This window comes from Agelaius phoeniceus, chromosome 14 (genome assembly GCF_051311805.1).
Source record: "Agelaius phoeniceus isolate bAgePho1 chromosome 14, bAgePho1.hap1, whole genome shotgun sequence".
Taxonomy (NCBI): Eukaryota; Metazoa; Chordata; class Aves; order Passeriformes; family Icteridae; genus Agelaius; species Agelaius phoeniceus.
Window position 1 is genome coordinate 12,652,821 of NC_135278.1, and position 18,609 is coordinate 12,671,429.

Consider the following 18,609-nt stretch of genomic DNA (forward strand, 5'->3'; position numbering starts at 1 on the left):
ATAAGAAATCAGCCTCCATGCAGTTCCTATCAGTTGTCATTCAGTAGCTCTGTTTGGTGAAGGAAGAGACCTTTTACTCTCAACATTTCTGCCTGCCAGATAGAACACACTCAAAATTCCATACCAAGTGCCTGGGATAGATGAGATGTGATGGTATTTGCTTTCTCCTGAGTTCCCTGTAGCTTCAGCTTTCCACAACAGCAGCCCTGAAGAGAAGTAGAGTGGGCTGGAGAGAAGGTAGCTTCTGAATGCAGGGATGGAATCTGTGACCTGGGAATGGTGCTCCCACTCCCAGAGCCCAGGATGGATGAAATGTGTGCTCTGTCATTCTGCTCTGTGCCACGGGGCAGGTCGTGAACTCTGTGCTTTGTATCAGCTTTTCTTCATCCTGGGTTTTCTCAAATGCCATAAAAAATGTGGCAAAGAGTTTGGTCAAAATGGAGCTTATCATTTATCAGAAACCAGAAGCCAGACATAATAACTAGATAAATATTTCAACATAATAACTAGATAAATATTTTAATCTGAGCTTTAACTTTTGTGTATGTGCAAACACACATTTGTGTATGGGAAAGATGAGCTTTTTTATGTCCTTCTGAAGCCATATATATAGAAAATACGAATAAAGTTGTACTTGTTCTTGCTTTGCAGCCTTTCTTTTGAATGTCTTTTAGCTGGAAATTTGTGTACTCAGAGACTTGATTTCTTGGCTGTAGTGTGAATTTGGTTGGCTCCTGGTGGGGTTCTGGGGCAGATGCTGTGATTTGGAAGTGGAGGTGTTTGGAAGTGGAAAGTGAGGTCACAGGGGGTACATGCATCCTTCCATAATTTGTGGTTTCCTTTGCAGCCCTGTGTGACATGCATCCCATGAGAGCACTCTTCCTCATCCCAAGGAACCCGCCCCCAAAGTTGAAATCCAGAAAATGGTAAAGAGATGTGTAAAAAAACCTGTATTTTTGCTGCAGTGGGCTTAGGAGGGCTTTTAGCTCTCTTGTCCAGAAACAATCATTTTGTTAAAACATGTAGTTATCTAGGAGGTGATTCCTAAGCTGATTCTATGAGCTGGATTGAACCAGAGGGCAGATATAGTTGACCTTTGGGAAGCAACACCTTTCTTTTTGAACTCTGCCTGAACTGTGGCAGTTGTTTCATTTTGGTATCTGTGGCTGAAATTGCAGGGTAAGCAAGGAAGGCTTAGATGTGCTGCTTGGGGTCAGGGCTTTATCAGATTGCTTGGACATTGCGGGGCTAATGGCAGTCACCTGCCCTACAGAGAATTACTTTTTGTTTTAAATTAAGTGTATAAAGAAAATCTTCACCTTATCAAAAGGTCAAGGGCATTTTTGAAAGGCTTGTGTTGGCCAGATTGTGGTTTTGTTGATCAGGATGTAAATTCAAGGTAACAACTCCTCTGAGAGGGTGGTTAGGTGGAGTTCACCTTCAGCACTGTGGTGGTCACAGGAGTCTCACTGGTGGCAGAACTCAAATTGTTTCTCTCAGTTCCTGTGTAGAAGGAAACCTTGCAAAGTTAGTGCTTTCCACCACTCAGGTAGTGCTTGGACCACAAGTTGGAAAGGATTATTGCTCTTTCTCCACTGTTGTGTCCTTTTTAGGTCAAAGAAGTTCCTAAATTTTGTTGAGAGCTGCCTTGTAAAGCATTATTTGCACCGTCCATCCACGGAGACCCTGCTGAAGCATTCCTTCATCCGTGACATGCAGAACGAGCGGCAAGTGCGCATCATGCTGAAGGACCACCTGGACAGGACAAGGAAGAAAAAAGGAGAAAAGGGTAACATGGCAAAACCAAAATAAAGCACACCTCGGAGAGCATGTCCTCTTCAGATATTGGCAGCAGAGCACAAGGCAGATGCAGCTGAAATACTAGAACCAGGAAAATTGAGAAAGCATTGTCCTCGATAGTGGGGCCATTTTGAATATCTATTAGTTAAAGCCTGGGTCATTAATGATGTTTTAGTGCTAAAGTCCTTGGAACCTTGAGTAATTGAGAGCAGCCCTGGTGCTAGCAGGGAGCAAGGACTCCAAGTGAAGTCTGGGTCTCTGCTTTCTTGAGCCACAAGTCTTTCCTGGTCTCTCCGTTCATATTTCTGTCCCAGATCCAATTGATTTACTTGTTGGATCTCCACATAATTTTGTCTTGTGAGTTCTTTGGGGGCAGCAGGACTCTTTAAGTGTTTTGAAGTAGAGTGCACAAAAGAAGACCTCCAAGCTCCAGTAAAATGCAGATGTTATAATGAATCATTTCCTTCACAGCGTGTATGAAGAAAATTTGTTCCAAATGCCAGCCTTACCCTTCAGAGCAAAAGCTGGAGGAAGCAGTGCAGGAATTTGGGTGATACTTGTGAAAATGCCTGTGCATGGCAGACTAAGGGCTATGCAGAGGGGACAGAGACATGTGGCCTGTTGACCAATGACCCTGCCCTCTCTTCCCTTTTCCCCTTCAGCATGTTTTATATTGCCAGAAATGCTGTGAGGATCAGGGACTGTGAGAGCAACTGGGAAAGCACTATGGTGTTGGAAGGTGTCTTATAAATGCTCTGATTTGGCAACAGGAATATTTGCATCTAAAATGAGATTGCTGTTGCAAAGTAGATTTACTGACTCCAGTAGTAGGTGCAAATTCTGCCACCTCTTTCAGCTATGAATCTCAAAGCACACTGAAATGGAAAGATAGTGAGTTGGAATTTCTCAAAAATGCCCTTGAGAGGGGTGGAGGAGTGCAAAGATGTCACTTCTTCATAAATAGTTATATTTTGACCTGAAAATACTATTTTTAACCAAAACTCCTCTGTAAAGGAGAATAGTGTGGAATTGCCAGACTACACACTTCAAAATAGTAACTTAAAAAAATATGAAGTGACAATTTAGCATGTACTACAGCCAACAATGCTAGGTAGGACCAGTTTGAAATTATCCCATAAAAATTGCCTTCATGTCAGTCTTGAAGAGAACTTTAAAACTATGGGTCAGCTTTTAAAACATTGTGCTAAAACTAGTATTAGTTTTTGTTTTCTTTTTTTGCTTATCTAATTATTCCCTTTGATCCAAAAGGAAACCTGGATTTACTGGTGGCCTCAGCATAGCCATGACAGCAGAGCAGGGCACTGCAAGCTTTTATGTCCTATCTAAATGTCTTTTTGAGAACCCCTCTGCTGGTGATGCTGTGGGGGTTGGGTTTCTCTGTGGGTTTAGCCTAATTTGCTTCAGATTGTGGAAGTAGGTTAGTTTTGCAAAACCAATACAGTCAGTCATGGGAAAAGGTGGGTGTGTGTAAAGGGGCTGCCCTGAATCATTATCTGAACTAGATTTTGAATTATGTACATGGATATTTTGCCTTCCCTCAGCCTCCCTCTACAACATGTAACTTTTAAATTCCAGTTCCTCCTTAGCCTGTAGTTCAGGCTGAATGCTCAGGGCTAAAGTTCAAGATCATGTCTTAAATAACAGCATCCTCCTCTGGTGTTTGTTTGTTCTCTTTTTTAGAAGAAACAGACTATGATTATAGTGGAAGTGAGGAGGAAGATGATGAGCTGAATGAAGATGAAGGAGAACCAAGGTTAATTTTATTACTGAAAATTTGACTACCCAAGCTGTTCTCATTGAAGGCAGCTCTTCTCAGCCAGAAGAGCTCTCTTAACTTGCTCTGAATCCCAAATCTCCTGGGTCCCCTTTGGTAGTTTTAACTGTTTTGTAGCTGCCAAACATAACTGCTGAGTATGAAATGTCTGTAATAAGCTGCTGCTTTAGTTTCCTTGCAGTAGGGGGGAAACTCTCAAAAGAAGGACCCAATAATCAGCTTCAGGCTGGTTTGTGGCGCACCAGGTGTGGCTGTAGAGTCAATTGCTGGAGATATGTCATGGTTTCCTAACACAGGGCAACAAACATTCTCAAAGCCCCTCTCTTCTCACTTTAATGCTATGTTTTGTCATGTAGAAACCTGCTCTTTGTTTCAGCTCCATCGTTAATCTCCCGGGGGAGTCAACTCTCCGCCGTGAGTTCCTGAGGCTGCAGCAGGAGAACAAGAACCGCTCAGACCCTCATCGGCAGCAGCAGCAGCTGAAGGACCAGGAGAAGTACAAGCAGCAGCTGCTGGCAGAGCGGCAGAAGCGCATCGAGCAGCAGAAGGAGCAGAGGAGGAGGCTGGAGGATGTAGGGGGATGGCTTGTGCTGTTTTTCCATGTCTCATCACAAATGAAAAACGTGCCTGTAGGGAGTAGGCTTTGCAGGGCAAGAGGGCTGTGTTAAATTGTCAGCTCAACCTGGATCCAGTCTGGCACCTTGGGAGATCTGTGTCACTTTTGAACACTGTGGTTTTAGATGGGCTCTGTCCTTTTGCTGCTGATAACCTGCCCTGAGCTCTGTGAGCAGAAGGGAAGGGGAAGGGCATTTTGCTTGAGTAGGTTTGGTAGTGGTAGCCCTGGTAGATGGGGTGAGAGATACCCATTTCTTCCTCTTATGTATTTCCCAGTTTGCAGTCTGTTGGTCTGGTCCAGAGTCTTGGCCCTGCTTTTGTTTAAGATATTAAAAGGCAGCTGGTTGCCTTTTCAGCTGCCTGACACACTGGTGTCTTAGAGGCAGAGCTAAATCATAAAATCACATAATCATTAAGGTTGGAAAAGACCTCTAGGATCCAGCCCAACCATTAACCCAGCACTGAATGTCCACCACTATATCTTGGTGCTAGGTGCCACATCCAGATACCTTTTTCAACACTTGCAGGAAAGCTGGTTCCATCTCTTCCCTGGGCAGTCTGTGCCAATGCTTGACCGGCCTTTCAGTAAACAAATTTTTCCTAATATCCAATCTAAGCCTGCCATGGCACCACTTGTTTGTTACCTGGGAGAAGAGCCTGACCCCCACCTGGCTACAACCTCCTGTCAGGGAGTTGTGCAGAGCAGTAAGGTCCCTCCTGAGCCTCCTTTCCTCCAGGCTGAGCACCCTCAGCTGCTCCTCATCAAACCTGGGCTCCAGACTCCTCCACAGCTCTGCTGCCTCTCTCTGGACACACTCCAGCCCTTCAGTTTCTCTTTTGCAGTGGCACAACACAAAAATCACCAACGTGTCTTTTCTCTTGAGTATCTGACATAACTTGAGCATTGTGTGAACACTTCAGAGCAAAACGGGAACGCTCTGGGAAAAAAACCCCTTCCTTCTTGAAATGTTGGGAAGACATTTGTCATTAGATTAGTTGTCAGCGGCCAGGGAGATCTCACATGCCTCATAAATAACAGATCTGCCCTGGGCTGCCAAAAGGGCAGAGGTTTCACTTCAGGTTTGGCAGTCACTGTGGTGGCAGCTTGTCCCTGCCCACTTTTGCTCTGTGCTGTGTCAGGTGTCCCCCCTTTAGTGACTGCAGAGCAGGAAATGGGCCTTGTGATTTATGAGCCCTGGCATGAGCAATGGGTGGGTACTAAAGTAAAATAAAATAAGCAGTGTTATTCCCTGGCTTTCTCCCAGCACCAGAGGCAAGAGCAGGAGCTACGAAGGCAGCAGGAGTGTGAGCAGAGGTGGCCAGAGGTGAAAGTCAGTCAGAGGAAAGAGGAAAGGGGCAAAGAAGACAAAAGGGCCGTGGAAGATGAATACTTCATAGTAGATGGACAGAGGAAATTGGAAAAGAAGCAGGTATGAAGAGGGTGTTTGCTGACAGCAGTTTGCAGCTCCCTGTTCTGTATCTGATGTCTTTCTCACTTCCCTGAGGGTGTTCCCATCCTCTTGAGTCATGGACCAAGGAGGAACTTCACTAATGCATTTACTGCCTCTTGTTCTCAGATTTAGCCTTCCTTTGAGTTGACTTAGATGTTACTGAGTCACCCTCCATATCTACAGCAGGGACACTGCCTCTCCCACTTTTGTCCCTGCTGTTCCTCTGTGCTGAATTAGTCTGATTAAAATTCCTTTACCCTGACAGCTTCCAGCATCAGCTAAACCTAAGCTTACATCTCCAGTCCCCATTTTGCATTCATGTTGAAACCAGGACCATTTCTTTTTCACAAAAACAGTGGAGCAGAGGTTAATTTTAATGCTGAACTGTCATTATCAAGTCTGTCATCTTGACCACAATGTTTTTTGTAACGTTTCAGCAGCAAATTGATTTGTAATCAAACAGAAGCATGCAGTGTTTGATTAAAGACCTCTGGTTTTAGTGAAAGTAAAAAGAACAAATATGATTTTCTGACCTGCTGTCTAAAAAGCCAAGCAGTGTTTGGTGCCACTTTATTCTCCCTGTTGCTCAGGGTTCTGACTCTTGTGTCAGCCCTGCTGGAATTGTGGTCACTTTGTTCTTTGAAAAGCCACTATTTCCAGCAGGCAACTTGGTTGTCCTCCAAGGTATCATTGTCTCTGAGGTTCATCACTCTCTGCTTTCAGAAGATGGAAGATGTGCAGCACAACAGGAAGATGCACAGAACCCTCCCCAAAGATCAGACCCAGCTGCTGTCTCTCCAGCATGACCACAAGCAGAAGAAGAAGGAGCTTTCCAAGAGTTCAAATGTGGGAGTGCATCCTCCATCAAGCAGCACAGGCAAAGAGGTACTGTCTTGGCCAGGGCAGCATTTTGGTGCTTTGTAGTTTATGATGCTGTAGGAATGCTGAAGCAGAGAGCAGACTGACCTTTAAGCCTACATCTGGAGCTTGACCTGTCTTTCTACACACTTATGCTGCAGTCTTCAGTTTCCATTAATATTCAGAGGATAAGGGAAAGGAAGAATTGTTCTGTCACTTCTGTTTGAGTTGAGGGAAGGGTTTGATTGGTGAGTGGACAAATGAGGTTCTTCTGGTCAATAGGTGTCACTCCCTTGTCTTTCAGAGAGGCATGAAATAAGGTAATGCCACCTGAGGTTTAATAGAGGTCTGTGCCTGATGTTAGGGTGCACAGAACTGAGCCAGGCACAGAACAGCATCCAGCCTCCTGAGCACAGAGCTCTGTGCCCCAGCCAGCAGCCTGTGATGCCTTTTCTTGGGTTTTATGTCCCAGGATAAGGTTTGATGGATCAGGGACAGCCACATACAGTCAGCCTGTACTGCAATCCATTTTCCTCCTTTGCTAACTCTGACAGTATTTCTACCCACCAACTCATTCTGGTCACTGTTACCATGTCATGAAAAGCTCTGGGTCCATTTCCATTTCCTCATTCCTAGCATGCTTTTTTTATATAATACCAACTGGTTAACCTAGTTCTACAGCTGGTGTGTGATTTGTTGTGTCACTGAAGCCTGGGTCGAAATCTCAGCAGCTCACAGGTGCTTCCTCAGTAGAAAAGTGGATCTGATGGTCTGTGCAGTTTTGGCAAAGTATCTTCCCAAAATGCCCAACCAGAGGCATGAGGAGAGCTCATACACATGTAAATAGGAGAAATGCAGTGCAGCTTCTTAACACCTTGCTGCTGCTATCTTTGTCATCTTCTTGTATGTGTGTGCTGCAACTATTCCCTGAGCTGAAATGTCCAGTACTGATAGTTAAATGTAACTGCTAGAATTGGTGAAATGATGAATTTCAGTAACTGAATAGAGTCTACAAACAGCTAAGCAGCAGCAGGAAGTTAGGAAAACAAGAGATACTAAGCTCCTTGTTAGAGGAGCAGTTTGTGAAAACGAGAGTAATTCTGTTTGAAGTACAACCTAACTGTCAAAACCACAAATGCCCTGGTTCTAAAGGCTTTATTGCACTGACTGATTAAGCAAATCGTTACTGAAATTTGAATGAATTGCTCTTGAAATCAGTATTTGTTTGATGATGGAGGGCTGGGTTTTATTCCAGCTGAGGACCAAATTGAGAGTGGACAGAGAAGTAAGCTGCTTTTTCTAAATACACAACATCAAAGTCTATAGGAAAGCTTTGCATTTTCTAGGCCTTTAATGGATGAAAATGCAACTCTGATGATTAATTTATTTTCTACTTTTCTGTAGTTAGAAGACAAAAAACCAATAAAATACTGTCTTAGATACTCATCTCTTGTTTTGGCATGTGTTTTGTAAATTACTCCTTGATAGCAAAATGAAGAATTTAGTGTGCAGTTACTGTTAACTTTTAATTTAGTGCAATTAGTTGCAGATTAGTTGCTTTTTAGGTTCACAGCATGAGGCTTTTGTCATTATGGCTGCAACAGGATGTTCGAGTTTTAAGGATATTGTACAATATTATTTACTTAATCTCAGAACTTCTTGGAAGTCACAGATCCTTCCACTAAATTGATAATTGATGGTACAGAGTTGCCCTTTTTGGTTGAGACTTCTTTGTCAGCAGTCTTAACTATTTGCAATGATCTAAAAATGCTTTAAAGTTGTAACTGTGTTTAACAGGGATAAGTCAGTGATTTTGCTCCTGTTGATACTGAACTTTTCCAGTTCATTAGCCAGAGAAATGTTAGCTCCTTTGTTGAGAGGGACCTGCATGGGGACAGTGGTAGCCTACTCAAGAGTGAGTTTGTTTGTACTTTTTAGGGCTCCCATTTCTAGGACCAGTCATCAATACACAGAAGAGCTCAACAATTATAGTTTCATTGAGACATTAAAAACAAACAAAAAATCCTAAAGTCCTCCAAAGCCTCAAGTTTAATGTTTGGGGGTGCAGAACCCTCTCTTGGGAGTTCCTTGTCTTTGCCATTGTGCTTATCCTGTCCCCATCAGGTCAGGACAATTTTCCCCTGCACATCTGTGCCCAGATGTGAGCTCACTCTGTGCTGAATCTGGTCCCACCAGCACCAGAGTGAAGGAGCTGGGAGGCAGACTCCAAGCTAGCTCAGTGCCTGGGAGGGGTTGGAGTCAGTTCTGGAAGCCCAAAGTGTCACCTGCATGAGTTTGCATTTGGATCATAAAGCCTTTCATGCCAGCTCCCCTTGGGCACAGAGCTGGGGGGTAAATTGTCATCTCTGGATTTTACATTTTCTTCCTTGCTTATAGTAAAATTTGCCTTTCATTATTACGAGTTGCAGGTAATGAAAATGTGGCCTCAAGAGTGTGTTCACTGGAGCTAGAATTTCGTGGTTTGGCTGTGGTTGCTTGTTTTAGTAACTGGGTTTATTTTTGGTTTTGGTCTTCTTTTTTTCCACAGTGAGGCAAAGTGGAATAATTTTCCACGTCCTCAGCAGTTTCTAGGCTGTGCTAAGAATATGCTTACCTTTCTGATACAGGCACAAACATCCAGATAGTGAGAGATACTGTTAAGAATGCCCACCCTAACACAGATACAGGGTATTTTTATTTCCTTAATCTCTAGTTTACTGTGTAGAGCTGTTTCCAGGCTGTTGCATCAGAGGATATGCTGAAGATTTACATTAGAGAATGGGAATTAGTCATGTTGAACAGAATTGAAAAGCATAGTGGAGTCAAAACCACAGGATAAAGACTTTTGTAATGAGTAATGCCCTCGGGAAATTTATTCCTTTTAGATCATGTTCCTCAGTCTTTCTCACAAGTAACATACCAAAAGACAGTGTTGAAAGTGTTTTAAGGTAAAAAGCAATGTGCAGTTATGTCAATGCTGTGGAAGGGGGTAATTAATGCACAGCAAAACAGGCTACATGTTGTCAAAGATAAGTAAGTATAGACAGATGATTCCTCCCAGCTAAAATCTCAGCCTGCAGCCAAAGGAAAGGCCTAGAATACAGCAGATGGAAACTCAAGCCCCTCTCCTTGCTGCAGCTTGGAAACTTGATGGAGAAGGAAGGGTTGCAAATGGAGAGGAAATGGTGGTTTGTGCTGTGCCAGGGCTGTCCTCCTTGGTGGGAAGGTCCATCAGAGGTGGTGTGCTCGGTGCTGTCCTGGGACAGCATCCAGCCCATGAGCCTGGGGCTCTCTGTGCAATGTGCTGCCGCTGTTGTCCTTCGCAGGCCGAGGAGCGAGCCCAGCCCAGCGACAGCGCGCAGCCCTCGCGGTGGCCAGCGGCGCTGGGACACGAGGCCGCCGCGCAGCCCAGGATGGGATCCGGGAGCAGCTCCAGCCCCTGCACGCCTGCCCCACAGAGAGCCCTGCTCGTGCAGGTACTGCACTGCCTGGGGAGGGGCAGGGTGGCTCTAGGCATGACAGGCTGCACAGGAGGGTGGGTTATTGCAGCTCAGCTGCTCTCAGAGCGTGTCACACTGCCTCACCAGGCCGCAGCGTGGGCCTGTATGCTTCTCTGAGCATACCTGCAACTATGGGTTATTACTGTGAGATCAGGTTGTATTATCCTAAATGTTTCTTAAACTCATTGTTGATTTGGCTTGGCATGAGCTTCAGGTGAACATCCTGCATGAAAGGTCATAGAGTCATGGGATGGTTTGGGTCAGAAGGGACCTCTAAGAGTCACTTAGCCCAACTCCCTGCCATGAGCAGGCACATTTCAACTAGATCAGGTTGCTCAGAGCCCTGTCCAGCCTGGTTTTGAATGTTTCCAGAGATGGGGCATGTGTAGCCTCTCTGGGCAACCTTCTCTGGTGTTGCACCATGCTCATCGTAAGAATTTCTTTCCTTACTTTCCTAAAATACAGGATTGTGACTTCACCCTTTGCCAGAGCCATATCCCTCAGGATTATGAACTCCACCAGTGTGTGATCACTGCAGCCCCAGCTGCTCCAGCCTTGAATTCACTGTTTAGCTCCCCTGTGCAGGTGACCCTCAGGACCAGTAGTGCATCCCCCCTGGCAGGGCTGCCTATCACCTGGCTGGAAAAGTTACCCTCTGTGCATTCCAGGATCTGCTGGATTGCCTTCAGCTCACCATGCTGCTTTCCCAGCAGATGCCAGAGTAGCTGAAATTCCCCAGCAGGAGGATTTGGGGAAGCAGCTCTCCCTTATCCTGCTTTGGCTTGTGCCCTGGAGCGAGTCTCAGAGTCTGGGATGATGGCTGCCTCTTACAGTCTCTGAGTCAAAGCCTCCCTGTGCCTTTCCTCTTCAGCTTGCTTTGCTGTCCAGTGATGATGGAAAAATCACCAGAAACAGATGTTGTGAGTAGAAGGGCCTCATTTCACCTGATAGCTTCTACCTGGAAAAATATTTGTTTGTCTTCTCACATCCTTTTTTTCCAGGGCCTGTTTGTTGTTTCAAGTCACGAGCATTGCAAGTGGGCTGAGTTGATGGCCTGGCTTGCAGCATCAAATCACTGGAGAGCTATTGCAAGGTCTACAAGAAGGACATTTGTAGCTTAGCCTTGGGCAGAGGCTGGCAGCTTCCCTGAGGCAAATATTTCAGCCCTGTGATTGCAGTGGGAACATCCATAGTTTATTGTAGGGCATTTGGGATTCTGCAGGAGTACAGTGGCTGTACAGAGGATAGTCTTGTCCTTCTTGGGAGCCACTCCTGGCATGAGAGGCTGCTTCACCTGGGACAAGTGATCATTCCTCTGCACCCTGTCAGTGCTTTCCCGTTTTGTAGCACCTCTCTGAGCTGCTGAGGGGAGTGGTGAGGAATGAAGCAGCATTTACCAAATTCTTTCACATTTTTTGATGGAGACTACACTACAGAAAATGTATGCTGTTCAGAGTGATGGTGTTACTTAAGGATAATAGCAGCAAGTGATGCACAGTGGTTGCTGTGTGATTTCAGTCTCTGCTGGGAGGTGCCCTGGTACCCCCTCACAAGGCAGAGCTCCAGCTGACAGTGCATGTGGACAGGGAGAAGCCAATCTGTGCTGCTGCCTGCTGTGTTCACATGGAGTCCACATGAGCTTCAAGGGGTAATTTATCAATCCCCTGAAGGGTTATTTTTCCCTTTGCTGGTTGGGAGCAGCTGTTGCTGCTAATGGCAGCATGTTTGGACACGCTGCCTGCATTAACTGCATGAGCTGTTTAGGCAGTACAAGTGATGGGTCAGGTAGTCACCTGGAGATTAAAAACCAAAACAATATACTTGTGAAATTCAGTATGTGGGTGCCTAGTTGATTTAAAATAAAAGTGAACTGGGGGGTCAAAATGCAAGCTGAATTCATCAGAGATGCTGCACCGAAGAACTTCCAGCCAGGTTTGTCAGAGAGTTTGCCAGCACTGCTCTGCTCAGACAAAAATGACTTCTTATTTTCAACAGTCATATTCTATGAGATCTTGTGGCACATCCTAGATGCCCAGATCTCTCTCAGAATTGTTTCACTGAAAAACTTAATACAGCTCCTGAAGTGAAAGGAGCATGATTTCTCAATGCCTTACATTAATTTTTTCTGCTGTGGGAAATGTGAGATTCAGAGTGTACCAATTCCACATGCTTTGTTCCAGGTTTTTGTTTGCTGCAGTACACAGCAGATCTGGCTCTCTGGTTGTGGTGGTGTGGGATGAGCTGGTTTGGACTCCTTGCAGAATGTCACAGAGTCTTCTTGAACAAAGTCACTGAGACTGATCTTCTGCCCAGCATCTCCTGCTGCCTGACTAGTGGAAATGGAAATAAGCTCAATTTTTAATTAACTCTTGTGGTTTTCCTATAGGATTTACTAGTTAGATATTCTCTATTGTGTGATGAGACTGAATCTGAACAAGAAGTGTAACAATATTACAAGAGCTAGCTGTGTGTAAAGCCATGGAGTGCCCTAGTATCCCAGAGTACCTGCTCAGAAGTTTAAGAAATTCCTTTTCCTTATGCTGTTTCCTAACAACACTTGCACTTAATCTATCTCCTCTATGTAGATTCAGTTCAAATTAGTAACTTGGGCATCCTCCAAAAAGCAGCACAGCCTCTTTTTAAAACTTCTTGCTTGTAAATGGTTTTAAACTAACTCTAGTAATGAGTCTTTTGTGCTGTATCACCTTATGCTATCATGTTGTGAATCAAAAGTGTTCTTTCTCTTAGCTCAGTTACATGTCCCTTTATGGTTTGAGGACACACAGTAGGTAACATTTTCTCTACCAATCCTTTCTGTGCTTGAGGAGAGCTGCTGTTCTTTAGATATTACTTACAAGAAAAACAATTTAAAGTTCAAATCTCAGTTGTTTAGGGTCACTGTTAGGTGGAGGGGTTTAAATTATTTTTCCTATATAAACTTAAGGAGAATATCAAACACTGATTTTGGGGGTTATCTGAGATGGTTTTGGCTTGCTTGTGGAAGCAGGTGTTTGTTCCTGGCTTTACATAGAGCTGGTGTACTGGGCAGAGTTTGGAATCACTCAGTCACTTATATCATGACTCAGCAAAGTTTATCCATGCTTTTAAACACAAATAGTTTTCTGGTAATCAGCAGGACTCAAAGGCTGGAATTAAAAAAAAAATATATGTATCTTGTTGAAAAAATGGCAAGGAAAAGAAAATCCTCCAATATTCTGATAATAATACACCTGCTACAAAACCTCTTTCTGTACCCACAATGAATCTCTTCAGGTGAGCACTTTGCTGCTCAAATAATTCTGGTTAACTAAAAACTGTTATTAGAAACTATCTTGTTGGACAAAAAGGTATTTTGAAAGAACATATGTTACAACTGCTGAAAAAGCTATTTTCTCTAAAGAGAGTCAACAGAACGTATTGTCCCAAAAAGGCAGGAAAAGCACCTGAATAACTAAGTGAACTTCTCAGGACTGGTTTTGGCAGTTGATTTTGCCATAAAGGTCTGGGAGGTTGCAATGAGGCATCTTTGACATCTTTTATCTAGTTTTGGAATTACTGCCTGGCAATATTTAATTGACGTTGAACATTGTTCCCATGAAATTTAGTCTTGTACAATTATATAGGGTTCATAATCCTATTATCTTCTTGAAAGCTGTGTGAAGTTCTAGTTACAGTGATTTACTTTTTAGGATGGATAAACTGGAGAATTGTATAGACTTACGTGATAAATCAATAAAATACTCATCTGAGTAATTCTTTGGGGAAAGTGTACTGCAAGTGCCTCTGGTCTAAGGTGCAGTAACTTAGTTGGGACACAGGAGTTTGAACTCTGACTCAGAAAAAAATTGAAGACATCATTCTTAGGCCTCCAAGTGTTGGAGGTGCTGATCTTGCCATGTGTTTGAGGAAGAGGCACTCCCAGACAGCCCTGGCCCAGCATTGCATGGGAGATCAGACGAGGTGAAGCACAGAGTGGTACAGCTTTAGGCATTTCTCTAATACTTCTTCTATTTCTGTAATATCAAACTGATTCCAGCATAGCAGAATCTGCCCTGCAGACAGGCCCAGCTCAGACAGAATTTCTGTGTGCTCTGTCTTGGTCTTGTGTCCAAGAGGATTTCTCATTTCAGGGAGGCAGTACTCTCAGCTGACACATTTAACTCTGAGTTTCTTCCTCTTTGGCAGACACTGGGGTAGCAGATCATCATAGTGTAGATTTCTCCTTTTACATACAGAAAAAAACAGAGAAGCAAATGTTGACTATTTTAGCTTGAGTTTTGCACCGCTTACTTCTTGTTCCCCTAAAGTGAAGACTTTGTAAGGAAGTAACTTAATTCCTTCCCCTTCCTGTGCTGTGATTGGGGTTTTTGTTATCCTAGTTCTCTCATTGGACACCTTTAGAGATGTTTTAAACACAGGTGGCTGCAATGGGATCACCTGGACTTGACCACCCATGAGGGTGTAATCTGAACTTAATTTCATTCTTTCTTACTGCATTCTCAAGTTTGACCTTTCTTTCTTTCTTTCTTTCTTTCAAGTAATTGAAAAATTTGTTTCAGAGGAGGACCAGGGTCCCCTCATAATCACTGGAGCACTTAAAAAGTCTTTGCAGCTGGCAGTTTGCCTCCAGTGACTGTGGGTTGGTGGTGGCCATGCAAAGAATAGCTTGGAAGTCAACATCTAAGTTAGGGGAGGTGGGTTCCCACAGTGATTAGACTGTGGAAATTCTTCAGTGGAAGCATTGTCCAGGTTTGAATGAGATGTAGTGACTCCACAGCATTTTTTGCATCATCCAGGTAGTTAGCTCCCTGTGCATTGCCAGTGACCTATTTGCTTCTCCACAGATTTAAGAAAGATGTGTGTGTGTGTGTGTGTGTGTGTATACACAGAGAGAATAGATTTTTTTCACTATTTCTTTTGTTGTACCCTTCACCTTGGGATATTTGTGCCTAACATGCTGGAAATGAATAGCTCACTGCACAGTGAGCAAGGTAGGGCTCTATCCAGACACAATATTCCTGCTACACTTAGTAAATATTTAATCTCCAAGGCAGAACCATTGATCTCTGTTGAGACTGCAGCCTCTTAGGTAGGCAGGGAAGTGCAATTCACCATGTGTTTTGTTTGTTTCAAGTGTGAGAATTTCCGTGCTAGTAAGGACGTGTACCACAGCAGCTCCCTGTCAGACATGGTGACAGCTCCACTCAGCCCTGGGCAGGACGAGGTGTTCTGGAGCACGAGCCACAGCAAAGAGCAGCCCCCAAAGGTGGGTAAAACTCGGGGTGTTTGTATTGGGGGTTGATTGCACTGCACTGTGTAGTATCCACCCTCTGCACTTCATGAAACTGAAAAATCTCATTGCTTGTGTATTAACTGGGTCACACTAATCTAGAAAGTGGGATGCAAATTTACAAGGAGGTTGGTGGTGTGGGTTTATGTGTATGTATATGTCGTGGTTTGACACTGGCCAAATGCCAGGCACCCACAAAAGCCATTCATTCACCTTCTTTTGCTCTCAGCTGAGCAGAGGAGAGGGAAAAAAATTACCAAAGGGCTCATGAGCTGAGATGAAGACTGGGAGAAGCCACTCTAAGGGCAAAACAGGTTCAAATTAAAGGTATAAGGTAAATTTATTATTAACAGAGTCAAAGGAGGATAATGAGAAGTAAAATAAGCCTTTAAAACACCTTTTTTTCCCCTCAGCCCTTTCCTCCTTCCCACGAACAGTGCAGGGAGACAAGGCATGGGGATTTGGTCAGTTCATCACTCAAGATCTTCTGTTTGCTCAGGGAGAGGAGTCTTTGCTGTGCTGTGCTGTGGGGTCCCTCCCACAGGTAAACATGGGAGGGATGTGGCATGGGTCACCCCTCCACAGGGTGCCGTACTCTAAGGATAGGCTGCTCTAGTTTGGGAGCAAGGGCCCTGTCTCTGTCAGCAAGGGCCTTCTCTCTCCATTCGGGTCTCTCACTGGATCACAGCTTTCTCTGGCACCCACCCACCCTGGGGTGAGCACTTTTCCCATGGGCTGTGAGTGGATCTCTGCATCCCCTCTGGACTTCATGCATTACAGGGGGACAGTTTGTTTCACCATGCTCCTCACCACAGCCTGCAGAGGAATCTCATGTGTGGCGCCTTTTTCCATTGACGTTGCCGCCATGTTGTTTTCTCTCATATGTCCTCACTTGCTCCTCTTCTCTGACTAGAAGTAAAACTGCTGCCCATAGGTACCATTGCCAACAAGTTCCACCAATTCAAAGATTCCTACAGGATCCTGCAGCACTGAGAGGTTGATCTTGTTTAAGTTCAGTGTGGGGTTTAGGTTTAGGTTCACCCGCCATGTTTTCACTGCTGGCCGGGCGGCCCTGCTGCCATTGTGTGGGCAGTGGCGGCCCTGGCGCTGTCTGAGGCGTCTCTTGGTGAGGGCCCTGGGCAGGAGAAGCCGCTGCCGGCCCTGCCCTCCTGCCCTCAGCGGGGCTGGCTGGGGCGGCCGTGCAGGCCGGGCTCGCTGCAGGCCGCACTGAGATGGCGGCGGCTGCAGTGGCACAAATCACACATCACCAGGGCTGTGCCAGGATGGCCCCAGCGGGTGAACCTTGCCATCCTGGAAATAAACTGCCAGTGTGCTGTTTGGATTTTCTTCTTTAAATATGTCATCACAGACCACCTCTCTAATTGGGCCAGCAGCCTGTCCATCTCCAGAGCCATCGGAGATCGACTCTGCCAGACATGGGGGAAGCTTCCAGCAGCTCCTCACAGGAGCCACTTCTGTGGCCTCACCGCTACCAAACAACCAGGCTGTGCCAAATCAACACAGTGTATGATATCTGCACACATGTAATATCTGCAGGATCTGTGATTGCAGACACACCTCTTTTGTTAGACCAGGCATTTGTAGCAGCCTGTTTGGTGAAAAGGTCTGGCCTTGTTGTAGAAAAGCTTGTTAGTTTGTGTAATTGAGGTGATGGTGTATTTCTCTTTCTAACAGAATTTCTAAGAACAACTCCAAGACTATCTGAGAAGGAATTCATATGCTCATATGTGTATTTCTTTTATTACTTTGCAGTTGGGATGTGTGTGTGTCTCATTCCCCATATCTGAGAAGGAATTCATATGCTCATATGTGTATTTCTTTTATTACTTTGCAGTTGGGATGTGTGTGTGTCTCATTCCCCAGCCTGTGGTAACAACATGAGGTAATCCACCAGCTGGGGAAAGCTGCATTCAGTGACTGCAGGTGCCTTTCACTGTCTGCTTTAAATATTGACCAGGAATGATACTGACTCTGAAGAAAGGTGCAAACCTCTTTCTGTCTGCACCCTGATAGACTGTGCTAGCTGAGAGCAAACTGGAAGCACCTGCTGCTGACTTGCAGCTTCCAGTGCTGATATCATGGAATACCTTCCCACAGGTCCCACTGAACTATTGTTCATTTCTGTTGGTTAGTCTTATTTTTTCATTGATACAGGATAAGCATTAGGTTTATTGAGTTGGTTTATTTATTAAAATATCAATAGCAACCTTGAAATGTTTGATTAAATCCTTAAGGTTCCAGAAAGGACAACCTCAAAATTTTACAGCAGGGATCAGCCTGGGCATCAGAGATACCTTTCAAGGTAAGCTCTAAAGTGTTGTATGCTTATTCTAAAACTAAGCTTACACTGTATACTTTGTACACGTACACTGTGCTTATACTGTGTTTTATGCTTAATTTTTTAATGCTGCTTTATTGTCAATAGGAAAACTGAAGTATCTGGCAGATGCCCTCAGTGCCAGTGGCATTGGTTTCAAAGGACAGTCAGGTGTCTGGGTGCTTTGGTGAGGGGGGGGTCTGACTCCAACTCCTTCTACAGGCACTTTTAATTACAGCTTGTGCTGCTTGTTTTGCCTGATAGTAGCTTGAACAGGCAGCTTGTAGATGTATTGTGACAATTTTGGCAGTCTGCCCTTAAGGCTGGTGTACTTTTTTCATATCCCAGGAGAAAAGACCAAGGATGTCTAGAGCTCAGCAGAAAAGGGCAGCCCCCACTGGATGTCTAATCAGGGAACAGAATGGGTTGGAGAGACTGGAGAGTGAAGTAGATTTAGCTGAAATAACAAAGTGATGTGCAGCATTTCTGATGAGTCAGGGTCAGAAATATCGTCTGAAATAACTTTCAAGTGAAATCAAGCCCTAAATGCTCCCCACTTGGGAATTACAGGAGGCAAAGCAGAAAAGAAATGTATAAGTAATTGTCAGTGTTACAGATGAGTGGGACTGGGTTTCTGATTGAGCCACTGGCTTGGCAGTTTATTTTACTGTCCAATGCATTTCTTTCTCCATTGATAAGTCACTGCTGATGTATCTTCTAGGAAGGTAGTGAAGCAGTTCTCTTGAGTTGTAAAGCCATGAGATTTTGGAATCAGGACTGACACTTGACTCTGAAGATTCCAAGGGAGATGTAATATAAGATATTTTGTAATGACTTGGAAATCTCTGTAGTCTCCCAGGATGACTGCCCAGAGGAAGCTGTCCCTTCCATCATCTCCTCTCACTCCTGGGTGGCCCTGCTTGGAGCAGCAATGAAGATAAACTTTTTTTTTTCCAGAGTAT

General features: G+C 44.5%; 1 protein-coding gene across 1 annotated transcript in view; it reads left to right on the top strand.

The window, feature by feature from the left end:
- LOC129125701 (mitogen-activated protein kinase kinase kinase kinase 4) overlaps positions 1-18,609 on the top strand; it is an 88,447-nt gene that overhangs the window by 42,107 nt on the left and 27,731 nt on the right. The window contains exons 9-17 of the mRNA XM_054641274.2: positions 848-926; positions 1,614-1,789; positions 3,502-3,574; positions 3,972-4,167; positions 5,476-5,640; positions 6,385-6,546; positions 9,846-9,995; positions 15,154-15,285; positions 17,565-17,632. Of these exons, the coding sequence (XP_054497249.2) occupies positions 848-926; positions 1,614-1,789; positions 3,502-3,574; positions 3,972-4,167; positions 5,476-5,640; positions 6,385-6,546; positions 9,846-9,995; positions 15,154-15,285; positions 17,565-17,632 (1,201 nt within the window). The remainder of the gene's footprint in view (positions 1-847; positions 927-1,613; positions 1,790-3,501; positions 3,575-3,971; positions 4,168-5,475; positions 5,641-6,384; positions 6,547-9,845; positions 9,996-15,153; positions 15,286-17,564; positions 17,633-18,609) is intronic.